At 43.2% G+C, this 23,910-nt stretch overlaps 1 protein-coding gene and 1 pseudogene across 1 annotated transcript in view; both read right to left on the reverse strand.

The window, feature by feature from the left end:
• LOC149277386 (bromodomain adjacent to zinc finger domain protein 2A-like) overlaps nt 1-2,871 on the reverse strand; it is a 30,808-nt gene extending 27,937 nt beyond the window's left edge. Inside the window, exons 1-2 of the mRNA XM_089502978.1 lie at nt 2,784-2,871; nt 976-1,113 (exon numbers count right to left, since the gene is read on the reverse strand). Of these exons, the coding sequence (XP_089359104.1) occupies nt 976-1,113; nt 2,784-2,871 (226 nt within the window). The remainder of the gene's footprint in view (nt 1-975; nt 1,114-2,783) is intronic.
• Nucleotides 2,872-4,909: 2,038 nt separating this feature from the next.
• On the reverse strand, nt 4,910-5,075 carry LOC149277387 (U2 spliceosomal RNA; annotated as a pseudogene).
• Nucleotides 5,076-23,910: the final 18,835 nt, after the last annotated feature.

Consider the following 23,910-nt stretch of genomic DNA (forward strand, 5'->3'; position numbering starts at 1 on the left):
AAGGGTTAAAATACTAGCATTTGAAATACCTTGGGGTGTCAAGTTTTCAAAAATATATGATTTGATGGGGTAAATTGCATTGGCCGGCTTCAAAGATACCCGAAATGGCACATGGGGGGAAGAATTACCAGATTTGGAAAAAATGGTTTTGAAATAGCAAAACGCTACCTGTACTTAATGCTCCATAACGTGCAGAAAAAAGCAAAAAAACATAAAAACATTGGGTATTTCTAAACTCAGGACAAATAGTAGAATATATTTAGTAGGTTTTTTCATTAGCTTTTTTGGATGAGTAAAAGATTTTTGGGGTAAAAGTCAGAAAATGTGGGTTTTTTTTACATTTTTCATCATATTTTATTATTTTTTTTATGGGAAATTAGATAATATGATTAAAACAATGGTATCTGAAGAAAGCCCTTCTTGTCCTGAAAAAAACAACATATAATTTGTGTGGGTTCACTAAATGAGTGAAGAGAAAATTACATCTAAACACGAACACCGCAAAAGTATTAAAACAGCCTTGGTCCCAATGGTACAATAGGTAAAACACAGCCTGGTCCTTAAAGGGTTAAAGACATTTACTTGTGTTCCAAAGAAATGTCAGATGTCAGTCAGGCCAGATAACAAGTATGAATTATGGCTTTATTTACATATTGTTTATCTTTAATTTGCTGTGGCAATAATAACCTCAAAAAGGATGCACCACAAACCATGAGACCAACAATTTCAGCCAATATTAACTCTCTTGCAAACCAAATCACTTACCATACAAAGTATCCTTGGGGTTAGCGAAGTAGATCTAAAATTATTACAAACTTACTAAAAATGATACTACACAAAACAAAGTGTGTCGTTGGCCTGTTCTAATTTCTTTAGAACTGGCCGAAGACACACCTTGTTTTGTTTAGTATCATTTTTTTCCCGCTCATGGCGGACCTTGGCTGCTTCTATCGGATTTCTCGGTGACTTACGTACCCTTTGCTTGTTGAGGAAACCTCGCAAGAGAGCTGGATATGTAAACTTGTTCCACAGATTGAGGCAGCTGTTTCAGTCCTGAGGTGTTTGGAATGGTAGGTTTAGCAGTGCTTTCAAAATGACTGTTGGCCTCCATATCTAAAGTTTAAAAAGAGAAGTACAGACCTGTGAGCATAAACACGCCAATAACACTCAAAATGACGTCAGTTACATAATATATTCCCAAAAACGAGAGACTCCTACACACGATGTGAAAAAAAGAAATGTTTGCCATTTTGACAATACACCATTCGTAAACATTATAAGTAGTTTGGTTCCTCTATGACTATATGTACACAAACACAAATGTTATTGGCCAAAACAATGGTTGCCTATTCAATAATATCCCAACATCATTATCACACATATGCTTTGTCTCTAAATAAACAACATTCACCGAGATCCACAACGAGACTGGATGTTTTAAGGACAAACGTGAAAGATGGAGTCAATGGCGTCAATTAAATGGCTCGTTGACAGGATAGTCAGCAGGAGAGTTATGTACCAACTTTGTGAATTAATTATTGATTATGAAGGTCCGACTCCAGTGAGCTTGTAATGCTGGGGCTGGCTGGCCCTGTATAATGCATACTGCAATCAGAAAGATTTCTTCAAAGTCTACTTATAAATTATAAAACATGCAGAGCCGCATGACTGGTTCCTTGCTGCAGAAACTTGCTAGTATTGGCCATTTGTAACGAATGGTGAAGTGAGAAAGTTAAAACCTCAACCGTCTTTCCAACTCTGCCTTTAGTGAATAGACCCCCAGTAAATTTTGGGTCCTTTTCCTCCTAGTGGCGTAAAAAAAAATAAAAAAATTATAGCCATCACATGAGCTTTCCATCTTTACCCACAGTATCATGAAATCCAAACTACAAAAAAAAAAGCATCAGTACATATATATATATAGATATAATATATATATACACACACCTGATCTATGATAACAGGTATAAGAAAACAATAAAAAAATTTACAGCTTTTCATGCCACCTAAAATTATTGCATTTTCCAGGCCAAGTTGCTTTGTGGTCCCACTCCAGATATTTAAAAAGAAAAAAAAAATTCAGGTTTTATAGAGGAACTTCCCAGAGAAAGTTAGAGAAAGGCCCAGGTGCAGCGCATTGGCCTCAGCTCTGTTTATCAGACGCATTAGAGAAGGAAACTCGAGGCGTCACAAAAATGGAGATCTCTATTATTATGAAGATACAAACAAGATCGGTCTCTAATAGGAATAGACGGGTGTCAGGAGCGGCCCGCGACTTATGGGACACCTACCGTTCAGCCGGAGTTACGCAGCGCACGATGTAACTACAACACATCGCCGGCACAAGTTTTTTGTTTTTTTTGGACCGTTTATCTTTTGTTTCGGGTCGCCTTTATTTTAACACGGGCTCCTCCTCATGGGGGATAAGGCGGTGTGATGGCTGTGTAGTCGGACAGAAATAGGAAAGAGGAAATGGATGCAACAAAACACGAGCGCTAAGAAATTAATGAGTGGCTGAGTCAGATTAACACAAATAAAATGGGAGGCCATTAAATGGCTGATTGGGGCCTGCGTGAGCACTTGTAAAGACACGATCCCGGATAAACATAAAGACGGGAGGGGGGCGCGAGATAACCGAGTTTATATGACAATCACGCAGCGGGTAAGTGATGAGGGCACACAAGTAACCGTCTCGGTTCGCTCGCGGATGCTGTAACGTTCACTACAGAGTATACGTGAAAGATTACACCGATGCTAAGTCACCAGTAACCGGGGTAAAGCACCCGGGAGCCCGAGCTGCTCATAATGAAGTTGGCGAAGTGCTCCCAGCTTCCCGGCTCTTGGTTCACAGCGCCTGCTTTCGGCTTCCATAGGGGAATGGGTTCACCATGGGACCCCAGGCCGCTACCTGCTCGTCCTGGGAGGTCGGGTACTCACTTGAGCCAGGTTGGGAATCTCAACTCCTGTAGTCGCGGCCTAACCTCACATGGTGTCCCCGGGCAGGCCTGCGGACCTATGAGAGGCAGCAGGACGAGGCTACGGCTCCAGGGGTTGGAAGGCGAGACCGTGAGAGCGAGGCAGGAAGTACTACTGGAGACCACAGGGTCCTAGAGGCCGCCCGATTCAATGCGCTAACCCCTGCTCTGCCAGAAGGAGGAGTCCCCGTCGCTTTATTATTATTTGTTATCATTATCGCTCGGGGTTTTTTCTTTCCCAACTAATACGACTATTTTATAAACTCTAACTCTACATAAAATGCTGTAAAAATAAATATTCATAATAATAATAAAGTATTAATGTAGCCAGAAATGTGCGCAATGAGAAAACACTCAATTAACTAGTAAAAATTTAGCATTTTAACACGTGTGTATATATATATATATATATATATATATATATATATATATATATATATATATATATATATTGGTACAATATCTGATTTTGCTTGGTTCACCTTAAACCCTGTGAGTGCTGGGGCACATTTTGCCCTGTGGGAGACCAGGCCAATTTTCAGAGTTTGCTTTAGTTACATTCGTTGACTAGAAATTGCTTCCAAAAAATACATGTTCAGTTTATTTTTATATTTTGCCAAAATGCAAAGTGAATGGACAGGAGCACCGGTCCTGGAGGTACTGCAGCACCATGTCATGGGTAGAGTGACAGAGAAAGCTCTTTTCCATTTCCCTGTTCTAAAAATCCATTAAATATATACCGTATTTGCTCGATTATAAGACGACCCCCCTAAATCTTAACTTAGGAAAAAAAGAAAAAGCCTGAATATAAGACGACCCTAAAGGAAAAAAGTTTTACCAGTAAATGTTAATTCATGTAAACTATTTTTTTTAATAAAAGCTATGATTGAGAAAAATATTTTTTTTGTTTTTATTTCCTTGTATTTTCCAACCTGTCCCCCAGTTACGCACATCTGCCCCCAGGCTTGCCACAGCAATATGGCACTGTGGCCCATGATATGCCTTTTAACCCTCTATATGCCACTGTGCCCCATGGTATGCCTTTTGACCCCCTATGTGCCACTCTGCCTCCAGAAATGCCTTATACCCCTATATCCCATTCTGGCATTTAGGGGGTTAAAATGCATATTATGGGGCAGAGTGGCATATAGGGAGGTATAAGGGATTCCAGGAGGCAGAGTGGCATTAAGGGAGTTAAAAGGCATTGTATAGAGCACTCTGCCTCCGGAAATGCCTTATACCCCTATATGCCACTCTGGCATTTAGGGGGTTAAAAGGAATATTATGGGGCAGAGTGGCATATAGGGAGGTATAAGGCATTTCAGGAGGCAGAGTGCTCTATTAAATGCCCCCTTAACGCCACTCTGCCTCCTGAAATGCCTTATACCTCCCTATATGCCACTCTGCCCCATAATATGCCTTTTAACCCCCTAAGTGCCAGAGTGGCATATAGGGGTATAAGGCATTCCAGAAATGCCCTATGCCCCCATTTAACACGTGCACGCACACACTTACCGGTGCTTCCAATTTCCTGCTGTATTGCCGGTGCAGCGGGTTAACGTCTCCTTCCGCTGCAGCCGGAAGGAGGTGGAGTTGGCAGCGGGGGTTTGTCTGCGTCCGTCGCGCATACCTTCCCCGGCTGTCAGAGATCAGAATTCCCCGCGGGGAACTCTGATCTCTGACATTTGGGGAAGGTATGCGCGACGGACGCAGACAACCCCCGCTGCTAGCCACACCTCCTTCCGGCTGCAGCGGACGTTGTGTACGCGGATCGCGTAGACGTCAACTCGCTGCCCCGGCAATACAGCAGGAAGCACCGGTAAGTGTGTGGGGGGGGGGGGGAGGGGGGAGACAGGAGGATCCAGGTCCCCTGCAGCGGTGCGGGGGAACTGGATCTTAGTCTCATAATCAGACCTCTATTTGAGGTCTGATTAGAAGACGACCCCGATTAGAAGACGAGGGGTATTTTTCAGAGCATTTGCTCTGAAAAAAACCTCGTCTTATAATCGAGCGAATACGGTAGTTCTCACATAGGGGAGGTATCTTATATTAAACGGATAAGATACTACACTTAATCATAGCTTAAGGCCGAGAAGCGATGCACAGTCCACAGGTTGTTTCAAACATCTTGGAGAACTAATCACTGTTCTGTGGATTTAGACAGCCTTAGTTGCTTCTCTCTCTTCATGTAATCCCAGACAGACCCGACGATGTTCAGATCGTAGCTCTGTGGGGGACATTCCAACATTTCCGCGACTCCTTGTTGGCCAATCAGATGCCTCCCTGGTGGTATGGCATAGAGGATAAGTACTGTATCTGGTTGTACTTCTCAGCATTGAGAAGACCATTAATTCTGACCAATACCCCAACTCTATTTGCAGAAATTAGTCCCCAAACATGCATCACCTTGCCTGCAAATACTCATCAGTCCAGAGCACTTGCTGCCATTTTTCTTCACCAGTTCTTAGGTTTTCATGAATAGTTGAGTCGCTTGGCCCAGTTTCTTCTTCAGCAGTATGGCTTTTTGGACACAAGTCTTTCATGAAGACCGTTTGTGACCAGACCTCTACAGACAGTAAATAGATGTACCAGGGTCTCACTGTTTTCTGATGATGTTAAGCTGAAGGCACTGCTGGACTTCTGATTGCGAAGGGGTTTAAGCATGATGTGTCTCATCTTCAGCACTGTTTCTTTGGCCGAACACTGCGCCTATGGCCCTCAACATTGCCCGTTTCTTTGAGCTTCTTTAAAAGAGCTTGGACAAAACATCTGGAAACTTCTGTCTGCCTTGAAGAGACCTTGCTGATGCAGTTGTATCTTGTTGCTGTGCCCAGTCTTGCCATGGTGTATGACTTTTGGTCTTCGGCAACATCACCTTGTTTGTGAATTTGGATGTTCCTCATCCAGTTTTTATTTCTCATACACAGTTGTTTCAAATTCAGTTAAAGATTAGCACCCGTTTGGTAAAATTGTTTCTTCACTCAACTATATGCCAACAAAACCCCTGACCTTATGTAAGTGTACTTAGAAGAATTGATGCAGTTTTGAAGCCAGAAGGTGGAAACACCAAATATTGATATGATTTACATTTTTCTTCTGTTCACTCACTTTGCATTTTGTTAAATGATAAAAATAGCATGTCTATTTTTGAAAGCATTCTTACCCCTTATACCCTAGACGTTAAACTATTGTTCACCTGGATATCTGTTAGCCAGACACAAGCTTCCAAGGTTTTAACGGTTGCTCTCACCCTCTCTTGAAACACCACTTGTTATTGTATTATATTATTATGACTGGGTAGGTCGGTGCAGCATACCTCCCAAGCATCCCTGCTTAAGAGCTACAGTTCCTCTTCTGGACCTTGATTCTGCTGCCCGTTTCCTTTCCTGATGTCCCACTTTCCTTGAAGCTCATAATGTTTGATGGCTGTGAGTATATCTACAGCCCCAAAAGTCACAATGATGTGTATAGAAACTGAATAACGTGTTTATAAATGGAATTCTGTACGTACATTTTTTTTAGGCAGGGGCGTATTCTGGCCTAGGCAGCTTTTCATTAAGGGAAGTACAATTTTAATTATTTTCTATATCATATTCATCGTTTTATTTAGGGGGATCCCTGTGGTATTGGAGTGTCCCTATCATTTCATAGAGCTAAAGCTCATGAATATTATTAATTCCCATTAAAAATCAGCGGTAAGTGGGCATTCAGCCCTGGGGATGACCCATAAACCAAGAAGCCCAGAAGAAAAAAATAAAATAAAACAGCCCAAGACACATTTCGCAGGCAGCACACACACAATATGCATTATCCAGTCTTGTATAAAACACATTTTCTAAGTGGAAATAATAGTATAAATATAATCGTATTATCAGTTGCTCCTTCCTATTATCTTTTCATATCCATGGCCATGGATTAATTATAAATTAGCCCTATGTAGGAGATCATTCTAACACTTCCTTTATGCCTCATATTAGTCTTCTGTATTAGAAATACCTTAAGGACAAGCAGCTTCCCTAGTAAATATAATTCCTGGTTTTTAAATGACATTCAAGGGCATCTTAGCCATGTCAGAAATACTCCTTTGGAGATATATACCACACATGTGTTTTCTTCAAATGGCACCCACCGTAGGCCATACCATCCCTTGTCCCTTCCTCCAAAACCAAAATATGCCTTAAGCATTTGGCAAATAAATATACTTTACATTAGACTTGTGCATTCTGATTCATACAAACATCCGATAACAAGGAGGGCCCCCCAAAAAACAGACAAACATGAACAGAAAAATCTCAGAAATTTTGTTTTGGCACTCCTTCATGAGGTAAAGTGGGAGGGGACTGTAGGAGGGTAGAAGTAGCAAAAAAAGGAGGATGGTCTCATGATGGTGATGGCCGGGATTGATGGGTCCAACAACCTGTGGGGTTTTTTCTTTCTTCTTGTATACGACCAACAAAACCTTTTATTTTTGGACAATGCAGCATAGCAAATCAGTAAATGTGAGTGTGTGTGCGCACAATGTATTTTAGTTCTTGAAATACTGCTCCTTAATTGGGTTTCAGTTGCACGTTTGCACTACCAATAAAACCTCTTAAATTTTGGACAATGCAAATAAAAAATGAGAAATTATTGGTGATAAATTAGACAGGGCAAGGGACTGTGTTCTAGTGATCAATTCTTTAAATTTTTGTGAATATGGGGGAAATTCAGTCCTGCACAAAAAGGCAGTGCCTGCCCTTGTCACATGCCCTACTACTGCTGCTGCTCTATCTCCTTCCTTACTCTGAGGTGGCCAATTTTTTTTTTCTTTTCTAATATTCAGGGCCAGCCCAAGACTGCTGCCTGGGTCCAAGGATTAAATTCTGCCCCCCATAATCCCACCCACCAAAACCACACCTACCAAAACCACACCCACATCCTTTATGTCATGAGTAATACATTTACTCTCTTATGGTTTCACACTCTCACTCATGCTCTCTCAATATCTTCCTTCTCCACCAACCACTTTTGTGTCCCTGTCTTCTTTCTTGCACCTCCGTAACTGGCATAACACACTGTCCCATATTTTAATACACATTCTCACATTTGGACAGACTTACACACTCATGCCAACACACATATACTTACTGACGCACACAATTGCACCCCACACACCCATGTTAACACATACTCCCTCGCACACGCACTTAAACACACACATACATGCTCACATGCCAACACTTACATATTAATGCTCACACACAAACACTGCTGCCACTTTAGCATCTCACTTACTCTGAGGGACTGATCTACATGGTCCAATTTATGGAGAAATTCAGTCCCATGGCATGCTGCTGGATATGTGTATCCATTGGTACAGTGTTGCTGTTGCATGTGGTGGTGGTCCTACAATGCAAAACGGAGTCTGGATCTCTCCTTAAACCTTAAGATGCTATTGTAAGTGAAATGTGAGTGCAGAAAGTGGCGAGGGCCTACCCCTTTGAGAATACCACTGCAAAGTTTGTTTCCAAATCAGAAATGCCCACCAAATTCCGGCTGAACCATTCAGAATCAATTTTGCTTGTACTGCAGAAGTCTCATTTACAATTATAGCTGATCTTTTACACCTGTGAAATCCTACCCTGTCTACTGCCCTCTGTCGCAGGCAGGATGGGCATAGGGAGCAATGGGTTTTGTGGATTCCATCATGCCAAGATCATAGGATATTATGGCTTAATGTAATGAAACAATAATTTGCAACAGTCAGCAATGGGTTTAATGTAACAAGGAAAGTTTGGCAACAAAACAGACCCATTAGTTTATGGTAAGACACCCTAGAAAATGAAAACTCGATTGGCTAGTTAGAAAGATAATACGCAAACACGGATCACTTTCTCCAGTTAAATAGGCATCAAGAGTCATGTCTGGCCCCTCCCTGGGGCATCAACGTCCGCCATACACTGTATGGTGACGGATGCCCGTTTTAAAAGAGTCTCCTAAACTTCAATGGTGACGCTGGAATGCCTCGATAGTGAGGCATTCAGCGACACCAAACTCCCACCCCAGGACGTGCCGTGACATGGAAAGAGTTAAAATAAAAGCATTTTTATTTAAAAAAAAATGAATGGTTTGATGGGGTAAATTGAAGTAGCCAGGGTTCAAAGATAGGGCATTGGCACAGACTGACCAAAACAGGAAAAAAGCTATCTTCCCAAATGTGGCCTTTTAGCCCCCAAACATCAAACAGACCCATGCATGGGCGGTATCACTGTAATCAAAATATGTTGGTAAACACATATTTTTTGGTGTTGTTTGACACAGACATATACCAGGAGCTGTAAATTCACACCTGAATTACAATTTGTGTGAAAAAAATACCAAACTGGTATATAGGCTGGTGGTAGAATCTCATGCATGGAAAGGGTTAAAATACTATTTGAAATACGTTGGGGTGTTTAGTCTTTAAAAATATATGGTTTGACTGGGTAAATTGAAATAGCTGGCTTAAAGATGGCCCATTTAGGGCATGGGGGCAGTAGAACCAGATGTCAAAGTTCCAAGTTAAAAAATGCGCGCTTCCTAAATGTTGCATTTTACCTCCCAAACAACCCGACAAACCCATGCATGTGGGGTATCACTGTACTTGAAAGATGTTGCTGAACACATATTTGGGGGTTGTGTGACATCGACATACACCAGGAGCTGTAAATCCATACCCGAAGTGCATTTTTGTGATAAAAAAAAAAAACAAAAAACACAAAATAAATTACTACCACAAAGTTTGATAAAGGGTGGTAAAATTTTAAGGCAAGACAGGAGGCTTCCTATTTTGCATATCTTCCTTTACTCCTCACAGTAGCAGCAAAGAAAGAGTTAACAAGATAAGTTGAAAACAACCAATAGCATAACAGCACGACTGAGGTATAAGAACCCCTTAACCATCCTCCTCTTCCTCTTTCTTTGCTGCTCACCGTAGCTGCAGGTCAGTCCTCTTCCATATTGTCCTAATTATAGGGATTATTTGATTAATTCTACCTGGTTTCGATATATATAATAAATATATATATATATATATATATATATATATATATATATATGTATATTGTCTATTTAGATAGTATTATTTCATTTGGTTATATCTCGTTTTAGATTTTATGGTTTTAGGTTTTTTCTTTTCCCCCGGACCTTTTGGTCCGCTTGGGGTTGTTTCCCCTTATTATTCTGTCTAGAGGGGCTCCCCGTCCCCTCCTTTTTTCCTCTTTGCTTTTTCCCGGTATCCTGTCCCTATCCCTAACGTTACTTCACCTACCTTTTTTCCGGGAGTCCGCTCTTTCATGCGGCGTATCTCCCGGCATTTTTCTTTCTTTGTCTGTCCCGCTTTTGCAGGGGCTCTCCCCTTCTGCCCGGCACCTTTCTCGTATTGTTCGGCGGAGTTTCGGGTCTCGAGTCCTCGCGGCGACCCTTCTTTCTGCCTTTCGCGCGCTTTGCGGCGGCCATGTTTGTGTTCCTCTAACGCGGCTTTGCCGTGGCCATCTTGGGATTGGCGACCGGACCACGTGTCCTCTTCTACGTGTTCCGGTTGCCATTTTACTGTGTTTTCCCTACGGATCATTCGTTTTTCTCTCCGTTTACAGCGGTTTTCTGGTGCTCTCTCCCAGTGATTTTTCAAATCTACATCTATTTCAGTGTTTATTTTCAGGTGAGTTTGATTATTTTCTTCTCTTTTTCAGGCTAGGTTCCCTTTAGTTTTATGCAGGCTAGTTCATTTGGCTACATCCAGGCAGGCCTAGTCCTGCATTACTATCACATTTATTTATTTACTTATTTATTTGGGGGATTTATCGGCTATGTGATTTTCCCAGACTGGGTCCCTGTGGATATATTCAATTGGTTATAGTGTGCCTATTGCTACTGCCCATTTTCATTACCCTCATTTTTTCTTTTTCTCTGCAGACACTATGTCTCAGGATAATATGCCCTCTCAAGATGCCTTTATGGCTTGGCTTGAAACCAAATTTTCTAATTCTGTGGAGTTACTCTTCTCCAAGATGTCAGCTAATATTCCCCAGGCTCAACCACCTGTCCTCCCAGACCCAACTACAATTCCTTCGGGATCAGAGTCTGATAAATCTGAAGGGGAAGCGTCTGGCTCTAAGCGACCCTGGAAAGGCAGTAGCGTCTCAGCTGGCAAAGGCAAAGCACCCGCCAAACGCCCCAAAACCTCTGGCACACATATTGAAAACCCACTATCAATAGTGGATGAATGGCGGGCAGGTTCTTCTAATGAATCTGAGTTTTCAGCAAATCTGGTTTCGTCCAGAGATCTAGACTCCGGGTTCGTCCGTGAGTACCTGGTGGATGAGCCCCACCATGCCGATCCCCAACAATCACATACAGCCTCCACGTCTACTGACCTCCCAGTCATTGACCCTACTGGGTCTTCCCTGTTTGACCCCTCTACTATGCGTCACCCTAGAGCCACCGAGTGGGCCCCTCCCGAGCATATAGCTCTATATCTACATAAGTGGCTGCGGAAATCTCTCCCTAAGGAAATCCGCAATAAACTCAGAGCTGAATGCCCACGTCCCAGCATTCCAGATAAAGTAGCCCTCACTCCAGAGTTCGACCCTAATGTGGTCGCTTTGCTCTCTATTAATAAAAAAGACCCCAGGAGAGGCTTAGAACAAGGCCTGAAATCGGCACAGGATAAGCTCCTGGATTTAGTGGGGCCGATTACCCAAATTTTATCTCTGGCGGACAGGGCTTATTTACAAAACACACCTCTGGATGCCAAAACTATTCGTGATTGGGCCCTTCGAGTAGTTTGCCTGCTAGGGAATGCCAATGTGTCCATAGCTACCGAACGACGCAAGGCGGCTTTGCTTCGCATGGATCCCCGCTTAGCGGAGCTAGGCACTAAAGATTTGGGAGCTGCCGCCAATGGCCTACTTTTCGGCGACACGTTCGTTAAAGAACTCAATCGTCACGTCTCGCTGATGACATCCTGGAATAAAGCCAAGTTATCTATGCGAAAAGTTTTTCAACCTAGCCCCCGTTTTTCCGGGAGGGCTGGACGACCGCGGGGCCGGGCCGCCAGCCGATCTGCTTCCCAAGGCTCCAGGACCTTCCCACAAGCGCCAGCCTCGTATAGACCGCCTTTCTTCCAGAGACCCTTCATTCCACGGGGAAGCAGCAGAGGCAGAGGCTCTCAAGGATTCCCCAGAGGATGTTCTAGTTTCGGTAAGTTCCAACATTTCTTACCTTTCTTCCCCTCTTCGGGTTGGGGGTCGCATATCCCATTTTTTCCACAACTGGGAGTGGATTTCGTCAGACCCTTGGATCCTCCAAACGGTCCAGGGTTTCCGAATAGATTTTATGCCGTCCTCGCCTCCCCGTCAGGTCTTCGACCGATCAGGCCCTTATAGAGACGGAACTCCGCGCCTTAAGAGACAAAGGGGCTATTCAACGGGCTTCCAATCCCAGGGGGTTCCTCAGTTCCATTTTCCTGGTGCGCAAACGCACGGGAGATTTCCGCCCCGTGATCAACCTCCGGGCTCTCAACGCCTTCGTGGTCTATCGACACTTCAAAATGGAAGGCATCCACCTCCTTCGGGACCTGATGTCAGAAGGCGATTGGTTCACCAGGTTGGACCTCACCGACGCATACCTTTCCGTCCCAATCCACCCAGATCACAGACGTTATCTCCAATTCCGCTGGGGCAGCCAGGTTTGGCAGTTCAAGGCTCTTCCCTTCAGCCTCAGTTCAGCCCCCTGGTGCTTTACAAAGCTCCTGAAGCCGGTCATGGCTTTCTTCCGATCCAGGGGCATCCGATGCATTATTTACCTGGACGACATCCTTCTGTTTTCAGGGTCCAGGGAGACTCTGCTCACCCAGACGGATTTTGTGGTCCGTACTCTTCACGTTCTCGGTTTCCTCGTGAATACTCTCAAGTCCGAACTCGTCCCGAGCCAACGCATTCTCTTCCTGGGCTTCGAGATAGACTCTCAGTCGGCCATGCTTCGACTCCCCAGAGTCAAGATTGTCTCCATTCGGAAGGAAATCAGGGCTCTTCTTCGCCAGGACTCTTGCTCCCTCCGTCTCCTGGCTCGGGTGGTAGGACTCCTCTCGTCCTCTATACAGGCGATTTTTCCAGCTCCGCTCCACTATCGAGCGCTCCAACGCCTCAAGGCTCACCGTTTGCGGAAGACGCCTACTTACGACCAAGTGGTCTTACTGACTCTAGAGGTTCGCCAGGAGCTCCTCTGGTGGCTCCGCCACATGGAGGCTTGGAACGGGAGAGCGATCTTCGGGTCTCAGCCGGACTTCATCCTCGAATCCGACGCCAGCCTACTAGGTTGGGGAGCGGCCTCCGACTCAGAGGCGACCGGAGGTCGCTGGTCTATGGAGGAACGCTCGCTCCACATCAACTGTCTGGAGCTAATTGCGGGCTCATTTGCCATCAGGAGTCTGGCCAAGGACCGTTCGGACTGTTGTCTCCTCCTGCGGATGGACAATTTTTCGGCGGTCCGTTATATCAACCGCCTGGGAGGCACTCGGTCGAAACAACTCACAGAGGTTACGAAGGACATCTTCGACTTCTGCCTGGCTCGCAATATCACCCTGCGGGCGGAATACCTTCCGGGCGTCGAGAATCTGCTAGCGGACTGGTTTTCCAGGCATTGGCGAGACGCGAGCGACTGGAGACTCCACAGCCTAGTTTTTCAGGATCTCCAACGTCAGAGGGGCCCTTTTCACCTGGACCTTTTCGCCTCCAGGACGAATCGCCAGACGGAGAATTTTTACAGCTGGCTTCCGGATCCGGAGGCTCTGGCGACGGACGCCTTCATGCAAACGTGGCCCACCTCCGGTGCGTACGCGTTCCCCCCTTTCGCCCTCATCTCCAGGGTCATTCACCACTTGCGTCGCGGCGGAGGCTCTTTGGTCCTGGTGACACCTCTCTGGCATGCGCAGCCGTGGTTCCCAGCCCTGCTGCAGTTGTCTGTTCGGGACCCTCTCGCTCTCCCCTCCTTCCCGTCTCTTTTGGGTGGGCCCGGAGGGTCAGATCCACCCTCTCATCCAGGACGGTCATCTATCCCTAGTGGCGTGGTCGATTTCGGGAGACCCTTCTCAAGCGTGGGCCTATCGGAGACAGCTCACTCCCTGCTGCGCGACTCTTGGGCTCCAGGTACCCGAAAGTCGTACCGGGCAGCTTGGCGAGCTTGGTGTTTGGGACGGCAAGTGGATCCCCATTCGGCCCCTCTAGAGTTCGTTCTTAACTTTTTGGCTGAGTTGTTTTCTTTGGGTAAATCGTACCGTACGATTAACGTTTTTCGTTCTGCCATTTCCTGCAGTCATGTGGGGGTTTCAGGTGAGCCGGTTGGTAGGGCTCCCCTGGTCTGCTGCCTTCTTCGCGGTATTCGGTTGTCCAGACCTCCGGCACCTCGCTATAGTTCCCTGTGGGACGTTGCTTTGGTGTTGGACTTTTTGCGGTCCTGGCCGGATAACGATTCCCTTTCTCTTCGCCAATTGTCGGCTAAACTGACGTTCCTTTTGTGTCTTCTCTCCTTTCGTAGGGTTTCAGATGTGCGGGCTCTTGATGCGCACGCCGTCTCCTTTTCCCCGGAGGGACTGGTGTTCCAGATCCACAGGAGGACTAAGACTCTTTCCTCATCTATCTCCTATCCTTATTTCCTTGACGTATCTGTCCCGTTCTGCGCTGGTACGTCCACCTTCGGAGTCTCAGCTCCTCATCTCTTATGTTAAGCCGTTCAAGGCCGTGTCTTCACCTACGCTTGCTCGCTGGGTGCGCTGGCTTCTCTCTCTGGCTGGGGTTGATGCTAGCTTCGGGGCGCATTCAGTTCGGGGGGCGGCAGCGTCGTGCGCTTTTCGGTCCGGGGCTGCCTTGGCTGATATTCTCAAGGCGGCGGATTGGTCCCGAGCCTCCACTTTTCGGGAATTTTACTTTCGCCCGGTCTCCTCTGCGGCAGTGGCGTTAGTTTCTGGCGTTAAAAATGCAAAATAGGAAGCCTCCTGTCTTGCCTTAAAATTGGAAATTATTCTAGCCTAGGTGCACGAATAATTATAATTTTAATAAAGACAGGAGGCGAGTATTTTCCCTCCCGGCCCCTCCCGTGTTGGGTAAGTTTCATGGCTTTTATTACTCATAAGTTTCTTCTATTATGTTATGTGCTCAGGATTTTGTTTTATGCGAGTCCGTATTTATGTGGCATGTCTGAGAGAATCTGGTCCTGTTATGGTTTCTCTTTTTGTTTCAGCGTGATGCCCTTTGGGCTGGTTCGTGACTTGGCTATCCGTTTTTGAGCTCCGTTGGCTGAATTCGGTGTGGTTCTGCTGGTCCCTGGTGGATGTTGATCCTGGTTCCGGTTCCGTTTGCCATTTCTAGTCGGTTCTACGCTGCTGATTTGTGGGAGGACGTTTTCTTCAGTCCGGTTCACAGCGCCGAAAGAGGAAGAGGAGGATGGTTAAGGGGTTCTTATACCTCAGTCGTGCTGTTATGCTATTGGTTGTTTTCAACTTATCTTGTTAACTCTTTCTTTGCTGCTACTGTGAGGAGTAAAGGAAGATATGCAAAATACTCGCCTCCTGTCTTTATTAAAATTATAATTATTCGTGCACCTAGGCTAGAATAATTTCCAATTATTGTATGGAAAGGGTTAAAATATCAGCATTTGAAATACCTTGAGGTATCTAGTTTTCAAAAATGTTATGGTTTGATGTGGTAAATTGCATTGGCCAGCTTTAAATGATACCCAAAATAGAACAATAGGGACAGAACGACCAGATTTGGAAAAAAAATTGGTTTTAAAATAGCAAAGCGCTACTTGTACTTATTGCCCAATAAGCAAAAAAAAAACAAAAAACATAAAAACATTGGGTATTTCTAAACACAGGAAAAATAGTAGAATAGTTTTTTTATAGGAAATTAGATGATATGATCAAAAAAATCTAGTATGGGCAATGTTTTCATAATACATTTTGATCTTGAATTCAAGAATTCTACTTTGCTTGCATAGGATTATGTATGTGAGCATTCAAGCATTTTTGCTGTTTAGGGGTTGGGATTCTGTACATTCATCACAATCATCTGACATCTTTTTGACAACAGCAGTCCACTGAATATTCAGTCAGAAACTTGGGTTAAACAGAAAAGGCTTAATCCTATGAGCCACTTAAATCTTAATAGGTGAATACTGTGTTTGAAATTATTATTATATTTTATTTATATAGTACCAACAGTTTACACAGTGCTTAATACAATACATAACTTCAAGGGGTGTGACAAGACAAGAATTGACAGACTAAGACAAACCGATACATTAGGTGGAGAGAGCCCTGCTTGCAATTCAACTAAAAGTCCAAAAAACAGGTTTGTAGGACACAACTTCACCTACGCTATTCAATGCTTAAAGCAGCCAATCAGTGACAAGTATTGTTGGACGAGCTGCAGCTTCTAGCTCAGGTGTATTATTATTATTATTTTTGTACAAATGGATACTAAGTTATTTTCTTGCTTAGTGGGGTATCAGGGACATTTAACTGTTCCTTTAAGGTTGTTAAGTTTGCTAAAAGTAGCAGAGTTTGTGAAGCAGGATTTCAACATTTGAGTTACTAATTCCTTTAACCCCTTAATGACAATTGCCGGTTCTGGCACGGCACGGAAAAACAAGTCGATTACGACAAATGACGTGCCAGAACCGGCACGTCTTTAAACGGGTGCAGAAAGCGATCTACGTTCGCTTTCTGCACCCAAACGGCGTTGCTGTAATGCCTCGACCTCGAGGCATTCAACGGACGCCCGTTTTAAAAAAAATAATAAAGATGAAAAAGTTCCCTAGACGGTCTCCAGACCCTCTAGAGAACTCTGGCTCCACTTGCAGGTTGAATACAGGTACTGCATTCAACCATGGAAGTCAATGGAGCCCAGCTTTCTAATCACAGTGTGATTAGTAAAAATAAATTAAAAATGTCAGGGGAACCTTCAAGTTGAAAAAAATTTGTACATTTTTTTTTTTAAAAGGCAAAAAAAATAAAATATATATATAAAAAATATATTTTTGTGAGCAAGTCCTAAAATTAGCTTAAAACAATTCTCGCATGGAAAGAGTTAAAATACTGGCATATTAAATGCCCATGGGGTGTCTACTTTAAAAAAATGTATGATTTGATGGGGTAAATTGAATTGGCTGGGTTCAACAATGTCTCAATTAACACGGGGGAAAGGATGGCCACACATCTAATTTCCAATTAGAAAAATGCACACGTACCAAATGTGGCCTTTTAGTTCCCCCCAAAAATGACAAACCCATGCATGTGGGGTATCACTGTACTCAGGAGATGTTGCTGAACACATATTGGGGTGTCGTGTGACAGCGGCATATACCAGGAGCTGTAAATTCCTACATAACAAGAGGTGTGTGGGGGAAAAATACACACAAAAGAATACTACTGCAAACTTTTAAAAAATTCTGGTCGTAAAATGTGTGCATGCAAAGAGTTAAAATACCAGCATTTAAAATACCCTGGTGTGTCTAGTTTTCAAAAATATATGGTTTTGTTGGGCACACTGAAATGGCCCGGCTCAAAGATGTACCAAATAGGGCATGGGCAGTGGATCCCCAAATGCCAAAGTTCAACATTGAAAAATGCGCATGTCCCAAATGTGGCCCTTTTGCCCCCAAACAGCCAAGCAAAATCATTCATGTGAGGTATCGCTGTACCCCGGAGATGTTGCCGAACACATATTGGGGTGTTTTGTGATAGTGACATATACCAGAACCTGTTTATTCATACCTGAAGTAAAATGTGTGTGAAAAAACAAATGCAAAAAAAATTACTACCATAAAGTTTGACAAAGGCTGATGGTAGAATTAGTGCTTGGAAAGGGTTAAAATACTAGCATTTGGAATACCCTGGGCTGTCTAGTTTTCAAAAATATATGACTTGATGGGGTAAATTGCATTGGCCGGCTTCAAAGATACCCGAAATGGCACATGGGGGGAAGAATTACCAGATTTGGAAAAAATGGCTTTGAAATAGCAAAACGCTACCTGTACTTATTGCCCCATAATGTGTAGAAAAAAGCAAAAAAACATTGGGTATTTCTAAACTCAGGACAAATAGTAGAATCTATTTAGCAGGTTTTTTCATTACCTTTTATAGAGGAGTAAAAGATTTTTCAACTAAAAGTTAGAAACAGTAATTTTTTTCTAAATTTGTCACCGAATTTTATACTTTTTTTAATAGAAAATAATATGATACAATCAAAACAATCTCATCTAAAGAAACCCCTTCTTGTCCTGAAAAAAACAATATATAATGTGTGTGGGTTCAGTAAATGGGAAAGAAGAAAATTACAGCTAAACACGAGCAGCGCAGAAATGTTAAAACGGCCATTGTCACGAAGGGTACAAAAAGTAAACTCAGCCTTTGTCACGAAGGGGTTAAAGAAGTTCTGCATGTTTAAAGTCCACCTGGATGTTAAAAGGATAGGGTAAGCCTTCAGGGCAAGTTTTTTCACCCAGTGCCCAATACTCAAGGATAGTTTAAGCAGAGAGGGACACTTGTAGCATACATGCCTGCTACCTGATGCAAGGAACTGCTCCAAGTCTGAAGGACCCTTCAAGCTTACAGCAATCTTCAATAACTGGAAGATTCATATTCATGTCAAACGCCTTGGATTATATAATGATGGCAACAGACTGCTGGAATCTGAAGTAGGTCAACTAAATGTTGAGGAACCACAAATGCAAAGGTTCTTGTATTTAAATAACCAACAAATTATCTTAACTGACTTGAAAATGAATAGTTAGCTCTAACATTTTTCTGAATTAATCTGAACTACCCTGTAATATACTTAGACAGTGTATCACCCAGGCAATCATAGGAATGGTAAAGTATATCAAACCAAATGGATGGGTGTGACTTAATAGGCATGATAGTTTTATTTTTATGTATGCTTACTTTTATCTTCTCCTGCTCTTGAAAAGGAAGTTTATCTTGTGAACAGAAAGTAGACATTCATCCTCAGGAAAAACCTTACATTCAGGATAGTATTATGCCTATACCATTCATTGTGTTAGCCTCTACTGCTTCACCTTAGAGGCTAGTCCACTAATCTAACAGCCCCTTGGTAGAGTAATAACTTCCTTACATTAAATCTAAACCTTTTGCCGATTGTCCTTACATTTCTCCTCTTTTACTCAAAACTAGACATAAAAGTTCAGACTCTAAAGGAGAAAGCAGATTTGATGTCAATAGATGCCTTTAACTACTGGACCTTTAATTGATATATGAATCTAAGATCCTGTTTTGTAGCTGGGCAATCTTTGGCTACCACTTCTTTCATGTAGGAGGTACATACAGTATTCTTTAAAAAAAAAAAAAAAGCATCTGGCAGAGTGGGCTTATGTGCCAAACTGCTGAGATGTTTTGATCTAAGCACCTAAAAATTTAGGATATAAAGTCTAAGAACAGAACAAAAAGCTAGAAGATGCCTTAAATGCTCAAATACAATACCATGAGGAAAATAAAAAGGCAGCATTACTTTCAGCAAGGCTCAGCATACATAGTAACAGGGAACCAAACCACTATGGGGTCTGATGGACCTGTGAAATAAATTTAAGACAGCATGATAAGGTTCAAAAATGATCAAATAGGCAATATAATTCACCAAACAGTGAACAAACCAAAATAAAAATACATATATATATATATATATATATATAGGAGTGTGATTACAGCCTCCCTATGCCATGCTATCCCACCCCATACACACACACATTTACATTCATTCACTCATTCATACTCATATTCATTCCCTTAATCACGCATACTTGCTGTATATATAAGTGGTGTAAAAAAGAGTGTGTTTGAATAAATGTGTGGATGTGTGTGTTAGTGAGTAGTATGAGTAAGTGTATGTTTAAGCATGAGTTTGTGTGTGTTAGCATGTGTAAATTTGTTTGTGTGTTTACTTATGTTTGCCAGGGTTATCTTGCAAGGGGCAAAGAAGGCACAGACAAGCATTATGGGGGCAATAATGGCACAAGCAGGGTGTTTATGATGGCACTGATTAGCTGCTTGGAGCCTAAGGTGGCACTGTTGTTCTTTGGAGAAGTTGGGGACACAGGGCAATTTTAGCACCAGGGCCCTGTGGTTTCTAGTTGCGCCCCTGGACCCAAAAGCAAGGGGGAGGTCTGTTTATACAGACATCAGTATAACGCTTCTTTTTGATGAGGGGTGGCTTCTTATGTTGTGCTCAGCACTGAAGCCATACTCACTGAAGGACCAGAAGGAGATAGAAAAGTAATAAGACGAGGAGACAGGTGAATAAAAGGTGGATGAAGAGAAAGAGGAGAAAGACACAGGAAAGGGAAAGAAACATTGTGAAAGTTAGACAACATGAAGCATGTGTGTATTGGCTCTCTGATGGTGGCACACAATAACCCCCATTGGGAGTTATTAGAAGACTTGTGCATTTGTATTCGGGCGAACACGAAGGATGTGTTTTCGTTGTTCAGCCTGAATACCGAAGAAATTAACATGGCGGCAGCAAAAACGTACATGAAGATGAAGACGCACAACACGAAGAATCTTCATGTTCGTCTTCGTTAGTATCTCCTAACTTATCTCCCTGGTCCCTTTCCCTTCTAGCCTACCTTAACCCCTGCGATGCCGCATAGAAAACGGGAGTGGGAATCCTTAGGATCGTGCAAGGAGTTAAAGGTCCGTTCGAGTGCCTCTATTGGTCGCCTGCAGGGGCCTCCTCTGGCATCAACCAATTGCTTGATGCTAGAGGAGGCCCCTGACGGAGACCAATAGAGTCGCTCTTATGGACCTTTAACTCCTGTTCCCTCCCCAGGCCAAGTTTCGGCGTCAGGAGTTAAAGGTCGGTGCGAGCGAATCTATTGGTCGCTGGCAGGAAGCTCCTCTGACATCAACCAATGACGGGCAGCTGCCCTTTATTGGTTGTTATTTTTTGCTACTACAAATACTAAAAAAAAAATAGATATGAGGGGATGTAACCAGAAACCAGAAAGAGGTGCAGTCATGATGGGGTATGGTTAAGGGAGGGGCATCACAACAGGGGGCCATGACTTTTTGTTGCCTGTGGCCCTTGATGGTCTCAGTCCGCCCCTGGTTGGACAACAGAAGAGGAGGGCATCTTATGCAGAAGAGCTGTGAGGTCAGGATAAAGTGCTTTTTTTTCATTTTGGAGGAATGCATACTAAAAAAACCCCTAGTACTTTAACATGCATTTTTCTTTTCTTTACCTGTCCTGGGTTCAAGGAAACATTCTGGCATATGATCTGCTATATAACCGAATATAAACCGAGCAGAGACAGTTCTTTCAATAGAGGCCAACACTTGTCAGGTATGAGATTCAAAGATGTCTCATCCCTGTAAACAGATGCGCACTACAGCTTAACAGGGGAGCAAACTATAGAGTTGCAGCCATGTTCACTTTAGCAAATACCATAAGGATTTTCAGTGATTAGATCCTTCAGATGTATGCCAATAAAAAGTTTCTCCTCAACACTTATTTTTAAATACAGAATGGAGACCTCTACTACTGTTCTTCCAAAGCCATGGTCAATGCATTGTACATACCCACTTGGCAACATTTCTTAATTACTAGTTTTAAGATAAACTCTATTATTTTAGCCCAATATACTAGATAAAATTCCTGTGATAAACAATAAAATGGCTCTAAATTACCCAGCCAAACACTCTGATTAATGGAAGTCTATACATGAGCTGCTTGATTAACATTGCCAACAAGAATGAACTCATTGTGGTGTTAAAGCAGGGAAAGTACCCCAAGATTCTTTTCCGTTTTAGAACAAAGTTAGTTTTTCCATCATCACATTTAGTATATATAAGTGTTCTAGTTGTTACGACTACTTCTGTAGCCAATCTACTGGGCAACCACACCGACTACTTATCATACTGCATTGTGGCGATGAACCCAATAATACCTGTCTTAATCACCCAGCAGGACCCTCTGACTCATGACTGTCTATGAAGGAGGAACTTTATTTAATATACATGATATTCTCCTTTCCTCCTCTTTTTACCCTTCTCGTCTCTATTTTTCCTCTTCTGTGCGTTCTTTAAGATACTTAAAACCAAGTATTTGACCGCATGTGTTTCTTTTTTGGACTATTATTGCAATATGTCACAAACGTGCCATGTTTCGGGTTGTGTACTCGTATTCTCACAGTTGTATTATTGCAATGTCACTGTATTTTATTTGACTTATCAAATATTCCTTGTAAAACTCCAAAAACTACAAGTGACAAAAAAAAACACCATACAGGATATCATTAGCACTGCCATAAACAGTCAGCTCGGTGTGGTGTTAAATATAACAATTATCTAGAATAGTGACCTAAAGGTCTGCAGATAAATGAAGCTAATTGAAAGAAAATGAAACTACACTTTTTTTTTTTTTAATTACTGAATTTTACTAAATTGCCGTATACAGCACTGTAAGCAAGATGAGAATAAGAAGAAATCAGCCAAACATCATCTGCAATGGACAACTCCCATCCTTCTCATCCACCCCAAGGCAATTACGAACACTTCAGCACATTGCCATGAACTTTCAAACCAATTTCAATGAATGTTACCCCACTTGAAAGGCAACCTCCTGCACACTACAGCTGTTGGCACAACTCCCATCATGCTCAGCCAACAAAAGGCTATTTGATCGTTCCATGGCAGCTGGAATGCAGGAGGTTGCAATTATCAATGCTGTTATTTTACAGAACATCTGGCCTCCTGGCAGGCAAGTGACACCCTACCTTTATCTGATGCAAGGTGTATCATAACAGATGGGACACATGCTGAGACCGAACACAAGCGTCATTCCTACCCACTCCCCGCTAACCTCCTACACAACCCTCCATCACGCACACGCGAAGGGCTTCTTCCAGTCCCCCGCCCCCGCAAAGCTTACAAGCTCAGACAAAAACTAAAATTGTCTGAATTCATTCATTCACAAGCAGACAGCCTTTGGGGTTTTTTCTCTTTCTCCTTTCTTTAAAGCGATCATCATAACCCACCCAGCCAGATCTCAGACTCCATGGGCTCTGGCCCATCCTACACCCTTGAGAACCCAGCAGCCAAATCACTTCCTAATGCAGGAAGCTACGACGTATTATTACTAGTATTATTACTATATACAGTAATCGGTCGGGATCGTTCCGCGAAATATGACGAAACAACGCAGCGGTTGAACTCCGGAAAACTTGGCAATCTCATCACTCTAAGGCACGCAGGACTTTGCCAGATAGCTGAAGATACAGGACACGGGGTACCGACAGGGCCAGCATTAGGCCCTCTGTAGGACAATAATAAAGTGGCCTAGTGATTTCAAGAGTAAGTTTAAACCCTGTCCTTTCCTTACACATGAGGCGTCTCTTCTCGGGCAGAAGACAAATCCTTAAAGAATCCCGACCACCAGTAACTATTCTGAGACCCCCTTCTTTATTTACTAATATATACATTTCCAATGTCAAGTAAACTCAAGCGAAATATTACAGCGTTCGCGATGTAACCCCTTCGCTTCCTATGGCGTTATGTAGCATGCCCGGTATCTATGGAGTCATATTTTGGGGTAACTAAAATAATAATTGGCTTCAGTGGCGAAGTGATTTGAAATGTGGGTAGTCCTAAGAGGGGACGTCAAGTTATGGGCATAAGAAGGGCTGAGGGTAACTCCTGCAGTGTGATATAATGGGGTGTTTGGCTATGATTCCCCGGCGCTTTCTAGCTGTGCCCGGGGGCGTTTAAATTGGAGGAGACATGTTCTGCAGTAGCGAGCATCACAGAGATGGATTTAGGAAATGCTAAAGTGTGAGCAGAGGCCTCTGAGACCCAGCAGACACCGGCCTCTGTCGGCAGCTGCAGGAAGCGGAACGAGGTCTGGTT

The sequence above is a fragment of the Sceloporus occidentalis genome, unplaced genomic scaffold (assembly GCF_023333645.1).
Source record: "Sceloporus occidentalis isolate IW3139 unplaced genomic scaffold, rSceOcc1.0.p SCAF_215, whole genome shotgun sequence".
In the NCBI taxonomy this organism is placed as follows: Eukaryota; Metazoa; Chordata; class Lepidosauria; order Squamata; family Phrynosomatidae; genus Sceloporus; species Sceloporus occidentalis.